General features: G+C 44.9%; 1 protein-coding gene across 1 annotated transcript in view; it reads right to left on the minus strand.

The window, feature by feature from the left end:
* GSDME (gasdermin E) overlaps positions 1–14,752 on the minus strand; it is a 50,534-nt gene extending 35,782 nt beyond the window's left edge. The window contains exons 1-2 of the mRNA XM_056118375.1: positions 14,603–14,752; positions 4,382–4,611 (exon numbers count right to left, since the gene is read on the minus strand). Coding sequence (XP_055974350.1) covers positions 4,382–4,592 — 211 coding nt within the window. The 5' untranslated portion in view covers positions 4,593–4,611; positions 14,603–14,752. The remainder of the gene's footprint in view (positions 1–4,381; positions 4,612–14,602) is intronic.
* Between the last annotated feature and the right edge of the window lie 787 nt (positions 14,753–15,539).

Consider the following 15,539-nt stretch of genomic DNA (forward strand, 5'->3'; position numbering starts at 1 on the left):
CAGGGGTCGGGGGCGACAAAAACCTCATGGGAAAGGGGACATTCCGGCCCGTCCTTCACACCCTACCGAGGTCACCAGTTGCCCCCCACGAGCAACTCTCCAGCACAGCCACGACTCCAGAGCACAGAAACCAATCTCTTAATTATCTGACTTTTAGTAGAAATACTTCCAGGGTTAATAAGTAAAATAGCAGAAATCCAAAACTGCGCAGCCGCGACAACATTTAATTCTTGAACCCAGCTATAGAAAGCAAATCATTTCACAACACTTTTTCAGCATGTCTGATTGGGGGGGGGGGGGGTAAACTCTAAATAATAATGGTGCATCTTTTATTGAAACAATGAATCTAGTCAAAGTAGATAAGAGTGTTAACTAGAACTCATCTGCCTCACAGGATTTGGGAGGGGTGGGAGGTGGGGTTCTATTGCGGTTCGTGGTAAAAAATAAGTATCGGTAAAGGGAAATGTGTTTGATATTTACATGACTGAGACCTAAACCTGAAAGCTCTGTAACTTTTCCCACAGTGATTCAATATATAAATAAATTATAAAAAATAAATAAATAAACAAAATGTGCTCAAAACTCTAAAAAAAAATCACTCTAGAGATTGCCCGGCTAACTCAATCAGTAGAGCATGACACTCTTAATCTCAGAGTCATGGGTTCAAGACCACATTGGGCATCGTTTTGGGCCTCACAAAATTTATCACTTTCAAAAATAACCCACCATCTTTTTGGGGGTCGGAGTGATAGTACAACAGGTAGGGTGTTTGCCTTGCACACAACAAACCTGGGTTCAATCCCCAGTATCCCATATGGTCCCTCAAGCACTGCCAGGAATAATTCTTGAGTGCAGAGCCAGGAGTAACCCTTGAACATTGCTGGGTGTCACTCCCCCCAAAAAATTTTAAAGCAATCTGGAAAAATTATATCTAAAAAGAAGTCTTCTGTTCTAGAAACCAAAGAAATTCAAAAGATCATCAGAGACTACTTTGAAGGTCTGTATGCCACAAAACAAGAGAACCTAGAAGAAATGGACAAATTCCTGGATTCCTATAATCTCCCAAGGCTGAATCAAGAAGATATAGAGTACCTGAATAGACCTATTAACATCAAGGAAATTGAAGCTGTAATCAAAAGTCTTCCCAAAAACAAAAGCGCAGGTCCAGATGGATTCACTGGCGAATTTTTCCAAACATTTAAAGAGGACATAGTCCCAGTTCTTCCCAAACTTTTCCAGGAAATTGAAGAAACGGAAACTCTCCCAAATAGTTTCTATGAAGTCCATATCTCTCTAATACCAAAAGGAAACAAAGATACCACAAGAAAAGAAAACTACAGGCCTATATCACTGATGAACACAGACACGAAGATCCTCAACAAAATACTAGCAAATAGAATTCAACAACTCATCAAAAAGATCATACACCATGACCAAGTGGGATTAATCCCGGGAATGCAAGGATGGTTTAACATTCAGAAATCAATCAACATAATCCATCATATCAACAAAAGAAAAGATAAAAACCATATGATCATATCACTAGATACAGAGAAAGCATTTGACAAGATCAAGCACCCATTTATGATGAAAACCCTCACCAAAATGGGGATGGAGGGGACTTTCCTCAACATAGTTAAAGTCATCTACCACAAGCCTACAGCAAGCATCATCCTCAATGGGGGAATTCCCCCTAAGATAAGGGACGAGACAAGGATGCCCACGCTCTCCACTGCTGTTCAGTATAGTACTGGCAGTACTTTCAATAGCGATTAGGCAGGAAATAGATATTAAGAACATCCAGGTAGGAAAGGAAGAAATCAAGCTCTCACTATTTGCAGATGATATGATACTATACTTAGAGAACCCTAAAACCTCTACCAAGAAACTCTTAGAAACAATAGACTTGTATAATAAAGTTGCAGGCTATAAAATCAATACCCAAAAGTCCATGGCTTTCCTATACGCAAATAGTGAGAGAGAAGAAAGTGACATGAAAAAAACAATGCCACTCACAATTGTGCCCATAAAATCAAGTACCTAGGAATCAGCTTAACTAAGGAAGTAAAAGATCTGAACAAAGAAACTACAAAACGCTTCTCCAGGAAATAAAAGAGGACACGAGGAAATGGAAAGATATCCCCTGCTCATGGATTGGGAGAATTAACATTGTCAAAATGACAATACTTCCCAAAGCATTGTACAAATTCAATGCGATCCCTATAACGATACCCATGACATTCTTCAAAGAAATGAAGCAAACACTCCTGAAATTCATATGGAACAATAAGCACCCACGAATAGCTAAAGCAATTCTTGGAAAAAGAAAATGGGAGGAATCAACCTCCCTAACTTCAAAATGTACTACAAAGCAGTAATAATTAAAACAGCATGGTACTGGAACAAAGGCAGAGCTGCAGACCAATGGACAGGGTTGAATATACTGACATCTCCCCCCAAGCATATGATCATCTAATCTTTGATAAGGGGGCAAGAAATGTGAAATGGAGCAAGGAAAGCCTCTTTAACAAATTGTGCTGGCAAAACTGGACAGCTACATGCAAAAAAAAATGGGCTCAGATCTCTCCCTAACACCATGTACAAAAATAAGATCAAAATGGATTAAAGATCTCAACATCAGACTGGAATCCATAAGGTACATTGAAGACAAACTTGGCAAAACCCTCCATGATATTGAAGCTAATGGTATTTTCGAAGATGTCACACCACTGGTCAAGCAAGTGAAAACAGCAAGTGAAAACAAATGGGACTATCTTAAAACTAAGAAGCTTCTGCACCTCCAAAGAAACAGTGACCAAAATACAAAGACAGTCTACAGAATGGGAAAGGATATTCGCCCAATACACATCAACAAGGGGTTGATATCATGGATATATAAAGTTCTGGTTGAACTCCACAAGAAGAAAACATCCAACCCCATCCAAAAATGGGGCAACAAAACGAACAGAAACTTTCCCAAAGAAGAAATCCAAATGGCTAAAAGGCACATGAGAAAATGCTCCACATCATTAATCATCAGGGAGATGCAGATCAAAACAACAATGAGATATCATTTCACACCACAGAGACTGGCCCACATCCAAAAGAACAAAAGCAACCGGTGTTGGTACGGATGTGGCGAGAAAGGGACCCTCCTTCACTGCTGGTGGGAATGCCGACTGGTTCAGCCCTTTTGGAAAACAGTATGGACTATTCTCAAAAAATTGGAAACTGAGCTCCCATTTGACTCAGCAATACCACACCTGGGAATATATTCCGGCAAGGCAAAAAAGTATAGTTGAAGTGACATCTGCACTTGTTTGTTCATAGCAGCACTGTTTACAATAGCTAGAATATGGAAAAAACCTGAGTCCCCGAGAACAGATGACGGTTAAAGAAACTTTGGTATCTACACAATGGAGTACTATGCAACTGTTAGAAAAAATGAAGTCATAAAATTTATATACAAGTGGTACTACATGGAAAGTATCATGCTAAGCGAAATGAGTCAGAAAGACAGGGACAGACATAGAAAGATTGCATTCATCTGGGGAACATAAAGTAACAAAATAGGAGACTAACACCCAAGAATAGACGGGATAAGCACCAGGAGGATTATTGCCGCACGCGCTTGGGGAAAAGGCAGCTCATATAGAGAAGGGAGCACCAAATAAAGGGTGTTGGGAGGTTCCTCCCAGGATGGGAGATGTGTGATGAGAGTAGACTATAGACCAAACACGATTGCCACTCAATATCTCTTTTGCAAACCACAGTACTCAAAAGGAGAGAGATAACAAAAGGGAATGCCCTGCCACAGAGGTAGGGTGAGATGGGAGGCATGGGAGGTGGGAGGGATACTGGTGTCAGAGTGGTGGAGAATGGGCACTGGTGGAAGAATGGGTATTTGATCATTGTATAACTGAAACCCAAGCACAAAAATTTGTAAATCTACAACTACACCTCATGATGTTTCACTAATAAAAATTTAAAAATAAATAAATAAAGGAATAACATTTAATAGGTAATAATAATAATAATAATAATAATAATAATAATCTGGAGCAATAGCACAGCGGTAGGGCATTTGCCTTGCACGCAGCCAATATGGCCGACCCGAGATCGATTCCTCCACCCCTCTCGGAGAGCCCGGCAAGCTACGAAGAGAATCTTGCCCGCACGGCAGAGCCTGGCAAGCTCCCCATGACGTATTCAATATGCCAAACACAGTAACAAGTCTCACAATGGAGATGTTACTGGGCCCGCTCGAGCAAATCAATGAACAACGGGAGGACCGTGACCGTGAATAATAATAATAATAATAATAATAATAATCAAGTCTTCTGTTCTAGAATAAATTATAGAGTGAAAAAAAGCATCATACCTGGATTCATAAACTGGTCTTCTGTAAGCACATCTCCTAGTGTGAGAGACAGAAACTGGTATTTGGGTTTCTGCCAGCACCAGAATCTTCTCTTTTTGGTCACCAGACTTAGAAGCTGTAATTTATCTGAATCATTCAAGTTGGATACCGCAATCAGGTTACCATCAGCATCAACTTCTTTGAGAAAATTCCTTGTTGCTTTGGCAAACATTTTGAGAGCTCTGGATTACCTGAAAAAAAATTTCCAACAATTAAGAAGTTATTATTTCATGTTTTTTATTCTAAGATGTCCTCCTTTCTCCCTGGTATACATGGAACCACTGGTTCTCCATAGAAACACCTTTAGATGAGTTCAGTTGACGCCAGCTCAAATAAAATTACTGGAAGAGTCCGTGTAAGTCAGGACAAACTATGCTCTGGAAATAAACAACTCCTATGAGTCAGCGGCTTTGTTTGTTATTCATCATCCATAGCCAATACAGGAACATAGAAGATTTTAGCTCCTCAAAGTAATTCCAGGATCCAGTCTGAACGAGCAGCCACCATCTTGAACACTGTCGACTATCAGCCAATGGGAAAGAGAGTTCTGAAAACTCTGATTTGTTTTTATTTTTTCTTTGGGGACCACACCTGGTGGAGCTCAGGGTTTACTCCTACCTTTGTACTCATGAAATACTCCTGGCAGTGCTTGGGGGACCATATGGGATGACAGGGATTGAACCTAGGTTAAGTGCATGCAAGGCAACGGTCCTATCTGCTGTACTATCTCTGCAGTCCCAAGAGTTCTGGAAAGTCTTCTACCAGCAATTTAATGCTCTGGTTCAAAACTGACACAAGGTGGGAGCTGGAGCAATATCAGAGCAGGTAGAACATTTGCCTTGCATCTGGCCGCCTCGGGTTCAATTCCCAGCATCCCATATGGTCCCCGAGCACCACCAGGAATGATTCCTAAGTGCAGAGCCAGGAGCAACCTCTGAGCATCACCAGGTGTGACCCAAAAAGAAAAAAAAACTGACACAAGGCATTCTCATTCACATTTGTAGTGTGGCCTCAGCCAACCATGTGGTTAGGAAATAAAATTGCACCAAGTTTCTGGAAGGTAAAGTCATGGGATAGTTCTTGAACAACATACATACTGCTCTAACTTGTATATGACTTACAGCAATTGCTTTAAAAGACTGGCCTGGTTTTTCCTCTAGTCTGTGATTTCTCTTACTTGCAAGTATAAAGTTATTAGCTATTACTTTAACCAAGAAATAAAGAACAGTGCCAGAACAAGAGTACAGAGAGTAGAGTGTTTGCTCTGCACACAGCCAACCCAGGTTCCATCCCAGGCATCCCAAATGGTCTGTCCCACAAACCCTTCTAGTGATTCCTGAAAACAAGCCAGGAGTAAGCCCTGAGTGCCAGTGGCTATGTACTAAAACCAAAGCAAAATTAAAAAATTTTTTTTTAAAAAAATGAAGAACTCACTTCAACTGAAGGCAAAAATAAGAGAAATAGTGAAAGATTCTACAAGTACTGTGTTCCATAGAAGAAGCATAGGTCAGTAGACAGTGTTATATCAACTAGTTAATCTGCAAGAAAAAAAAATCAGCTCCGCCATACACATGAGAAAATATTCAATAGATTGTAGTGATTTCTGAAAAACAATTAAACCATGAAAAGTATCAAAAGGAGCACTCTGAAGATCAAAGATCAAAGTACCACAGGTAAGGCACTTGCCAAACAGAAGGCCAACCCGAGCTCAAATCACTGATACCATATATGTTCCCCAGAGCACCTTCCCCAGAGCACCTCAGAGAGAGAAAAAAAAGGACACGGACACTAATGTTGTATGTTCTTCATTACCAAACACTTACTCTAGGAGTAAGCCCTCAGCACCACTGGGTGTGGCCCAACCCATGCCCCCCCCCAAAAAAATACTAGAAAAAAGTGCAACTATTTTCACAATTATAGATGAGAAAGGTCTTCCGCAAGACAAACAGGAAAACGAGGAAAAATGCTTACAGTATCTATAACAAAGAACTAGAGAATTTATGAAGGAAGATTTTATAAACTCATCTTAAAATTAGGCTGGAGAAACAGTCCAGTGGGTAGGAAGCATACCTTGCGTACAACAGACCTGGGTTCCATCCCTGGCATTCCATATAGTTCCCTGAGCATCACCAGGCATAACTTCCCAAAATCAATTAATTGATTACTTAATAAAACATGTTCAAGAGTTATGAAAAATTCATGATAAACTGCACATGTTTATCAATTACAGTCAATTATATCTGTAAACAAACCGGTCCACATGTATAACACACATAATCATTACAACTCAAGACAAGTACACATTGAAATAAGATTCTGGTGGCAACAGGTTAATGGGAAAGAAGAGATGGACTAGAAGCACCATAAGGACAGTGTGGAGGCAACATCTGAAACCAGCCAGCTCAGGACACACCATCTTCTGTTCAGAAACCCAATGCCACTTCCCTGTCAGAACTGGAATCACTTGTCAAGCTCTGAGACCCATTTCTGATGGAAGTTCAGGGTTTTAGCATGGAGTAGGGAAAGTAACAGGCTAAGGCGGCCTTGGTGCTGGTCCTAAGTCCTGCCCTGACTGAGAGCTTCAATGAACACTGTGGTGGGAACTCGCTTAGGGAATCAGCCACAAGTCAAAAGGACACAGGTTAGAAGAGAGCAAGACTTGAGCTACTGACAATGGGGCTGTGAACTGTCAGCAGCCTTGAGTACAAGGAGCATGCTGGCCTGTCTGTTTCCCTGGAAAACTGGCAGGATGGTAGGGGGGAGGGGGGGCGGGGAGGAGACACAAGGAAATTCCTCAGGCAGTACCAGCCTGCTGGGAGTTCAGGGGTGAGCTGGCTGATGAGGAAAGAGTGAATGCATCCAGAGCTAGATGTGGGGCAAAGTGACCACAGCTGCTGAAAGTTTGTCTAGACAAAACACAAAGATTAATTTGACAACACGGAAAGAGCTTTTCACCAGACATTGTCTCTCCAGCGACTTGTAGAGAGGCACCCTGCCTGTCCATGAGAAGAGCCTCAGTTTGCCACTGGCATCAAGAGCTGTATTTTTATGCTTCTTATTCCTTTCTGGAACAGTCTGTTAAGATTTGGTTTGGTTTGGTTTGGTTTGGTTTGGTTTGGTTTGGTTTGGTTTGGGGCACACACCTGGCTTTGCTCTGCCTGGTTCTAAGCTTAAGGATCACTCCTGGCAGGACTTGAAGGACCAGATGGGTGCCAGGGACCAAACCCAAGTTGACCGCATGCGAGGCAAGCACCCTAACTACTGTACTATTGCTCCAGCCCCACTTTCTAGAACAATCTGAAAGAGAGTGCCTCAGCCTTCAGAACAACTAGGTTTCTGCAGAAGCCACATCAGACACTGAAATAAACACAGCAAGGCTAACAAGACCCATCTGCTGTGGCAGCAAAACCCCGGTCAGGATGTCAATCCCCAGGGGGCTGAGAGACCAAAAAAAAGGACAAGGACACTAATGTCGTATGTTCTTCATTACCAAACACTGAACACAGTCAAGGTTCCTGCTTTGTTTTCAAGTTGCCTTTTAGATAAATTAAAATCCTTTAGGAAAAACCAATCAAGCTATTTGTATATTTTTCTGAGAATCAGATTTAACCAATTAAGGAATTCTTTGAGAATATTCTCCTTCTGAAGTTTCTTTGTTTTTATTTTCTTTTATTTTAGTGGTGCAGAAGGGAGGGATGGGGTGGGGGGGTCAGAATCCAGAGCCTCATCCCCAGCTCTCTCTTCATAATTTGTAGCTACAAGTTTCTGTGTAAACATTAGTATTTGAATGCAAGCATTCAAATACAATACATACTGTGTTTGAACACATCCTTCATTTAGCGGCTCAAATATCTAAACTGCCCTAAAAACAAAACAAACAAACAAACGAAAACAAGAGCTCTCGTTCTACCAGCATAGACCCTCTACCATGCACAACCTGAACACAACCTTGCCTGAACACAACCCTTTCCAACCCCCTGGTATGTCACCGTCATGATGCTTCGTACAGGTAGAAGTAACAGAGTCTGCACACTGTTCTCCACCTTACCTATTGTCAGGAAAAAATAGACTCCAGAACCTTCCCTACCTTTCTCTTCACAAAGGCAAAATTATCTTGCAGAAAGATCTATTGTGTAACCCTCTCTGTTGGTTAATCTGACTGCTGGTCACTGGAGCTATTTCTAAATTGTTATTATTGGACTGGAGAGATAGGAAAGCATGGAGGGTACTTGCCTTGCATGTAACCAACCCTGGTTCAATCCCCAACATCACCAGGACTGATTTCTGCCAAGAATAAGCCCCAAAAACCATCAGGCGTGTCTCCCCAAAGAAAAACTAAGTTGTTATTTAAGTGCCATACTACATTCTTCTAAATGTATATCTTCATCATACACGGGCAAGTGCCCAGAAGGGAAGCTCCTACAGGGAACCCTACAGCAAGGAGAAATGGTTCCTCACTGAAAGGAGGCTCCATTCTCAGGTCCCACCAATATGGTATGAAAATATTAGTCGAGCTGGAGAAATAATGCGGGAGTGAAGGCACTTCCCTTGCACACAACCAACCCAGGTTTGATCCCCAGCACTCCATATGGTGCTCCAAGCCCTTCTAGCAGTGCTCTTTGAGTGCAGATCCAGGAATAAGACCGAACACTACAGGGTGTGGCCTAAACTTCCAACACCCCATAAAATGAAATATTAATCTCAGCAACAGAGGATACTATCAAATGGGCATCTGTGTAAATTTCATAGGTGAGAAGTAGTATAATGTGATTTCCTCTTTTTTTCCTTTTTTTTACTCTTTGGGTCACACCTAGTGATTTTCAGAGGTTACTCCTGGGTCTGCACTCAGAAATTAATCCTGGTGGTTCTCAGGGAACCATACGGGATGCCAGGATTTGAACCAGGGTAGGCTACGTGCAAAGCAAACACTCTTCCTGCTGTACTATCGCTCCGGCCCCTGTGGTTTCAATATAAATGAAATCAAATGCCTTGTTTATAAGCTTTTCTATGTATTTCCTTTTTGTGTCCCTGGTCCATTTTTGTTGTTGTTGTTGTTGCTTTTTAAAAACTAATTTCTAGAAACTTCAAATATATTAGCAAAATCAAATAAAATATAAGATAGAAAATACAATAGAGCTTATGGTGTGGCACTGGAAGTGTGTAAACTGCTATCACCCCTATGAACACCTAAAGTAACCATTTATTTACAAAAATGGTCTATTAGGACTGGAGAGTTGGGCCAAGGGGCTGTAGCTCATGTGTTGCATTCAGGGCCCTGGATTCAATCCCAGGCCCTGCACAGTGCCCTGACAACTGCCTTGCCTGAACACAACCAGGAGAAGCCAGATGGGGCACACAAATCAAAATAATAATTTTCCCCTTTGTAATAGCCTCAGGAGAGACAAAAATCCACCGCATTTAACTTCTGTATCAGAAGTCCAGGGCTTCTCTTAGCATCAGTTCCTACTCATCTGCCATGGTGGCCCCAGCTCAAAAATGATGAGCAGCCAGAAAGCCAAAGTGAATGTAGCAAGGATGTGCAAGTTTGATTCCTACTCTAGAACGACAGGAAGCCCCAAAGGAAGGGAGCAAGAAAACAAGGCACCATTACCAATCCACAAAAATGTCCCATCAGCCAGTGCCCCTCACTGCTATGAACAAAAAAATCCTAAAAATATGGTGGCCAGAGAGATCATACAGTGGGTAGGGTGTTTGTCTTGCACATGTTGACCTGGATTCAACCCCTAGTATCTAATATGGTCCCCGGGCACCACCAGGAGTAATTCCTGAGTGCAGAGCCAGTAGCAACTCCAGAGCATCGCCAGTGTGACCCAGAAAATAAAAAAAAATTAAAAATTAAAAATTAAAAAAGTCGCAATGTTTCACAAACTTTTTTTACGGAATTATTTTTTGACATTCCATTTGCCATTTTGTTGAAACAATCAATATAAAAAATAATTTTGTCCCTGCTAAGAGGACAGGCTTAGTGGATGGGGTTGGGAAACCAGGGAAAATGGTGAAGAGAAGTCACACTGGAGGTGGAATTGAATGCCTGAATATAACTGTATTATGAACAACTTTGTAAACCATGGTATTTAAATAAAGTTTTTTTAAAAAGAGTTGCAAGATAAGGATTGCCTGACAAGATACTCTAGTCACTAGAGTCCATTCTGTTGCTGTATTGTGTCTGGTGCGAGGATGGATATGCCTGATTGATGCTGGGGATAAGGGGACCTTCCATGCCAGGGATTAGGCTCAGAGCCTCACAAGTGTAAGGCTTTGATGCTGAGCCACACCCTGGTCTTTTAGTGTTCATTCCTAAGACTGACTTAGGCAGACTGTCAGAATGACCACATCTTTGGGGAGAAAAGGACTTTTGTCTTCCTTCCTCATACCTAATTTATGCTTCTTCTCCAAAAGCAGCTCTGGTTGATCACTGATCCTTTGCTTAAATCTTTTTAGGGACTGGCCCCCAAAACCACAAGAGCAACTGAAAAGAAAAGAAGGGCCTTACTGACCAGTAAACAGTAAACTGGGCAGCATGTCTAATCAGCACAGTCTTTAGAGAAAGCTTCAAAAAGAGCAAGAGAGGATCTGGTTTTATGCCAAGTAAACTTAGGGTGACATAGTAACTTTACACACATGTAGAAGTTTTTTTAGGAAATTTCATGCATAATCATGAAGGAGAAAAGTGAACCAGTGCAACTGGGAGAGAGACAATAAACATACATAATCAAATATGGCAATACATAAATGGCGAAAAAAAACATCAGCAGGGTTGATTCCTGAGTGCAGAACCAGGAGTAACTCCGGGGGGCAGAGGGAGGAGAGGAGGAGAGGGGGTAAGGAAGAGGAGGAGGCGGTAAAGAAGGAGGAGGAGAAGAGAGAAGGAGAAGAAGAGGAAAAATAAAGAAGAATAAGGAGAAGGAGGAGGAGGAGGAGGAGAAGAAGGAGGAGAAGGGGAAGAAGGAGAAGAAGAGGAAGAAGGAGAAGGAGGAGGAGGAGGAGGAGGAGGAGGAGAAGGAGAAGGAGAAGGAGAAGAAGAAGAAGAAGAAGAAGAAGAAGAAGAAGAAGAAGAAGAAGAAGAAGAAGAAGAGAAGGAGGAGAAGGAGAAGGAGAAGAAGAAGAAGAAGAAGAAGAAGAAGAAGAAGAAGAAGAGAAGGAGGAGAAGGAGAAGGAGAAGAAGAAGAAGAAGAAGAAGAAGAGAAGAAGAAGAGAAGGAGGAGAAGGAGAAGGAGAAGAAGAAGAAGAAGAAGAAGAAGAAGAAGAGAAGGAGGAGAAGGAGAAGGAGAAGGAGAAGGAGAAGAAGAAGAAGAAGAAGAAGAGAAGGAGGAGAAGGAGAAGGAGAAGGAGAAGAAGAAGAAGAAGAAGAAGAAGAAGAAGAGAAGAAGAAGAGAAGGAGGAGAAGGAGAAGAAGAAGAAGAAGAAGAAGAAGAGAAGGAGGAGAAGGAGAAGGAGAAGAAGAAGAAGAAGAAGAAGAAGAAGAAGAAGAAGAAGAAGAAGAAGAAGAAGAGAAGAAGAAGAGAAGGAGGAGAAGGAGAAGGAGAAGAAGAAGAAGAAGAAGAAGAAGAAGAAGAAGAAGAAGAAGAAGAAGAAGAAGAAGAGAAGGAGGAGAAGGAGAAGGAGAAGGAGAAGAAGAAGAAGAAGAAGAAGAAGAAGAAGAAGAAGAAGAGAAGAAGAAGAGAAGGAGGAGAAGGAGAAGAAGAAGAAGAAGAAGAAGAGAAGGAGGAGAAGGAGAAGGAGAAGGAGAAGAAGAAGAAGAAGAAGAAGAAGAAGAAGAAGAAGAAGAAGAAGAAGAAGAAGAAGAAGAAGAAGAAGAAGAAGAAGAAGAAACTTAAAGTCAGAAGGCTCCATGCAGAAGCTCCCACTCACCAGCCAATCAACAGCATGAAGGTATTTATGAAGCTCTGTTCATACAATCTGTCCATCGTCTCTTTAGAGACGATGGTCAAACTACAAACCCAGAAAGTCCATATAAATAGGGAGAGTGCTGGTGGTTAGAGGGACTGGAGGACACAAAGTTGGAAAAAAAAATGTTTTTGGAAGGGGGCACAGCCAGCTACACTCAGGAATCACTTCTGACAAGGCTCCTGGTGAAGGGATAGAACCCAGGTCAGCCATGAGCAAAGTCAGTGCCTTACTCACTGTATTCTGTCTCCAGGCCTAACTTTTATAATTTGATTGAAGGAAGAAAATTCAATATCAAACTTCACTCTAGAGAGGGGCAAGTGTCAGAGGAGGACCTGTGATCATTTCCTCAGGAACAGATCCAAAGGCTCCACTTTACCGGGTTGTGAGTCCCTGTCCTGAGGCGCATGAGCCAGTCAGGGAACAGAAGCACCAGACCTAGCCACTCTGTGGCATGCAAAATCAAGACAAAAGCAAGTCTGCTCCTAAACCTGAAGGACTACACACCACACCACAAACGCTGTCTAAACCAGAACTCGGGAAACGTTTTCTCTTCAGGCCTTCCCACTCCCCCCACCCCCCCCCCCCCACACACACACCCTCCCACCTCAATTGCCCTTCCAGAAGGGCAAGACAGGTGAGAGTTGCCAGAAACAGTCAAAATGTGATTGGTCTTGAATTGATGTTGGGTCATAGGGCATTCAGAAACCTTTCCCGGTTGTCAAAGTTTTCATGACCCCCCACATTCAGTCACAACCCACACACTTTCAGTAGCTAGGTAACACACACAAATGATCAAGCACACTTTCATCTACCGCTCCCAGCCACTGCTTTTGCCTTGATCTAAACCATAGTCCCTCTGTCTAAACCATATTTGGGAAGACAAGCCTAAATCTTATCCCTCTTCCTATCCCATCCACACAAAGCCGGGCTTCTTTAAACTTCCTCCGAGTCTCTGATAAGCCCAGATCTTGGGGGTAAGGGAAGCACTCACTGGCTGGGAGGCCTGGGGACACCCTATAATGTGAGGTCTCCTTCACTGTAGGCAGCAGCTCACCCCCCCCCCACCCCAACCCCGGCCCCGCGTGGCCCTCAAAGCACAGGTCAGGCACGGAAGAGAACTGAGAGACAATCAGCGCTGAGACCAGATTCCAACCAAGGAACTCCCCTGCCGCCAACCTGGACCTCTAACCCCACTCTGACTTCCTCAAACATCCAGTGTTTTAACGCTTGCGAGCACAGGGTCCGAGACATCTAGAACAGCGGGTTAAGGCGCTTGCCTTGCTCAGGAGTAAGCCCTGAGCACGGCTGGGCGTGGCTCCAAAACAAAACAAAATTGTATCTTTCCAAAAAGCAACCTGGGGCCTGAGAAATGACGATGACAAGACAGGCATGAACTTGAAGAAGAAAATCAGGTGAGGCAGTACCGGCTTTTGGGGAGTGGAAGGAATTCAGGACAGAGGTGCCGGGAACCCCAAGTCTCCAGAAAGGCCAGAAGGCCCTAAAGAGCCTCCAAAAGGGGGCGGGGGGGGGGGCTGAGGTCCAGTCGCTGGAGAACTTCCGTGATTTCTCCCATCTCCCTGGGCTCAGTCTCCCTGGGCTGTTTTCCCAGGGTAAGCGCTCCTCCTCTTTAATTCAAACAAATTAATTGTTGGAAAACACGGCACTTGATCCGCAGCATCTCTAAGTAGCGGGCACTTTCCCCCCTGGGAGCCGGCGCCTCCCTCCCGCGAGGTCCTGTCTGCTTCTCCCTTGCGGGGTTCTGGGCAGACCCTAAGGTGGGGCCGGACAGAGACGAAAGCAGGGCGCCGGCTTGGCATGCGGGGGCCGGCCTCCATCTCCGCATGGTCCCCGGGAGAACAAGCCAACACCACCGCCGGGTGTGCCCCCCCCCCCCCAAAGAGCAAAACCCACCGGGACAAACGACTCGCAGGGTGCCGCCAGCTGGCGTTCCTCTCGGGAAAGCCACTTGGGCTGCAGGGTGTCATCCCAGGCCAGGGAGCACCTAGTGTGTTTGGGGAGGGGGGAGCTGTTCCGCCTCCCCCAGCGCCGACTTGGACCCCGGATGCAGGCGAAGGGGGGCGGTGGGGTGCACCGAGCCCGCCAGGCCAAAGACCCGCAGACAAAGGAGTGGGGGGAGGCGGACCGCACCCCCCAGCTAGAAGCTGAAGCAGCAGCGGCCGCGGGAAAGCGGGATGCCGGCCCTGGGCGGCAGGCCCGGGTGGGAGAAAAGGGAGAGACGGTCCGCGCGCGCGCCCCCCCGCGTGCACTCACCTCCCGCAGCTGCGCGCCCCGACTCTCGGGCGTCCCCGGGGAGGGCCCGGCCGCGGGGACCTTTGCTCGGTTCCCGCCTTCCCGAGCCGCGGGAGCTGCGGGGCGCGGGGTGCGCCGGGCGGAGGCGGGGCGCGGGGCGGGGAGACGGTTCAGGCCGGCCCGGGGCTCCCCGCGGCCCCCGGCGCCAGCGAGCGGCTAAAGTCCCCGCCCACCTTCCCGGGCCTTGAGGTCAGGGGCGCTCCCGGGATGGTGGGGGGGGGGGGGGGTTGTCCCTGGAGGTGTGACCTGGCCTCGCTCTCCCTGGGCCTCGGATCGTGGCGCCTAGTGGGGTGTGGCCGGACACTGTCTAAGACCTCTCTACTCCCCCGGCACCCCCCTCGCTGGACCCTGGGCGTTTTGTCTGGCATCTGCATCTGCGCCCAAGCTGAGGGCCCTCACAGACTAGATACTCATTCATGCTGAATGAATAGGCTTGAATGACTTTCAGAGGAGGCTACAGGGTTGCCACTGGCTGACTTGAACATTGCATCTTTTCTGCTAGAGTGACAGCAAAGAACTGAGAAAACGTTCCTTCCCTCATTAGATTACACTTAACGATTGCAGTGACGGAAGTAGGCAAAGGGACGTACATGATAACCTCTCAATACCTGTTTTGCAAACCATAATGCCCAGAAACAGGGAATGCGGGGGAGGGGAGAGAGACACGCATACAGACAGAGACAGAGACAGAGACAGAGAGAGGCTTTGGGAGGATGGGCAGGAGGGAAATTTGGGGCGTTCATGATGGGTGATGGAACATTGTTTAACGTTTCATGAACAACTTTGTAACTGTGTGTCTCAGGGTGATTCATAAAAAAGGTGTAGTGTCTTCTTGCTGCCCTTCACTGCCTCCCAAGAGGCAGAGTGCTCCCCTGGAGTCCCTTATTTTTTGCACCTA

This window comes from Sorex fumeus, unplaced genomic scaffold (genome assembly GCF_029834395.1).
Source record: "Sorex fumeus unplaced genomic scaffold, SorFum_2.1 ptg000037l, whole genome shotgun sequence".
NCBI classification, from domain to species: Eukaryota; Metazoa; Chordata; class Mammalia; order Eulipotyphla; family Soricidae; genus Sorex; species Sorex fumeus.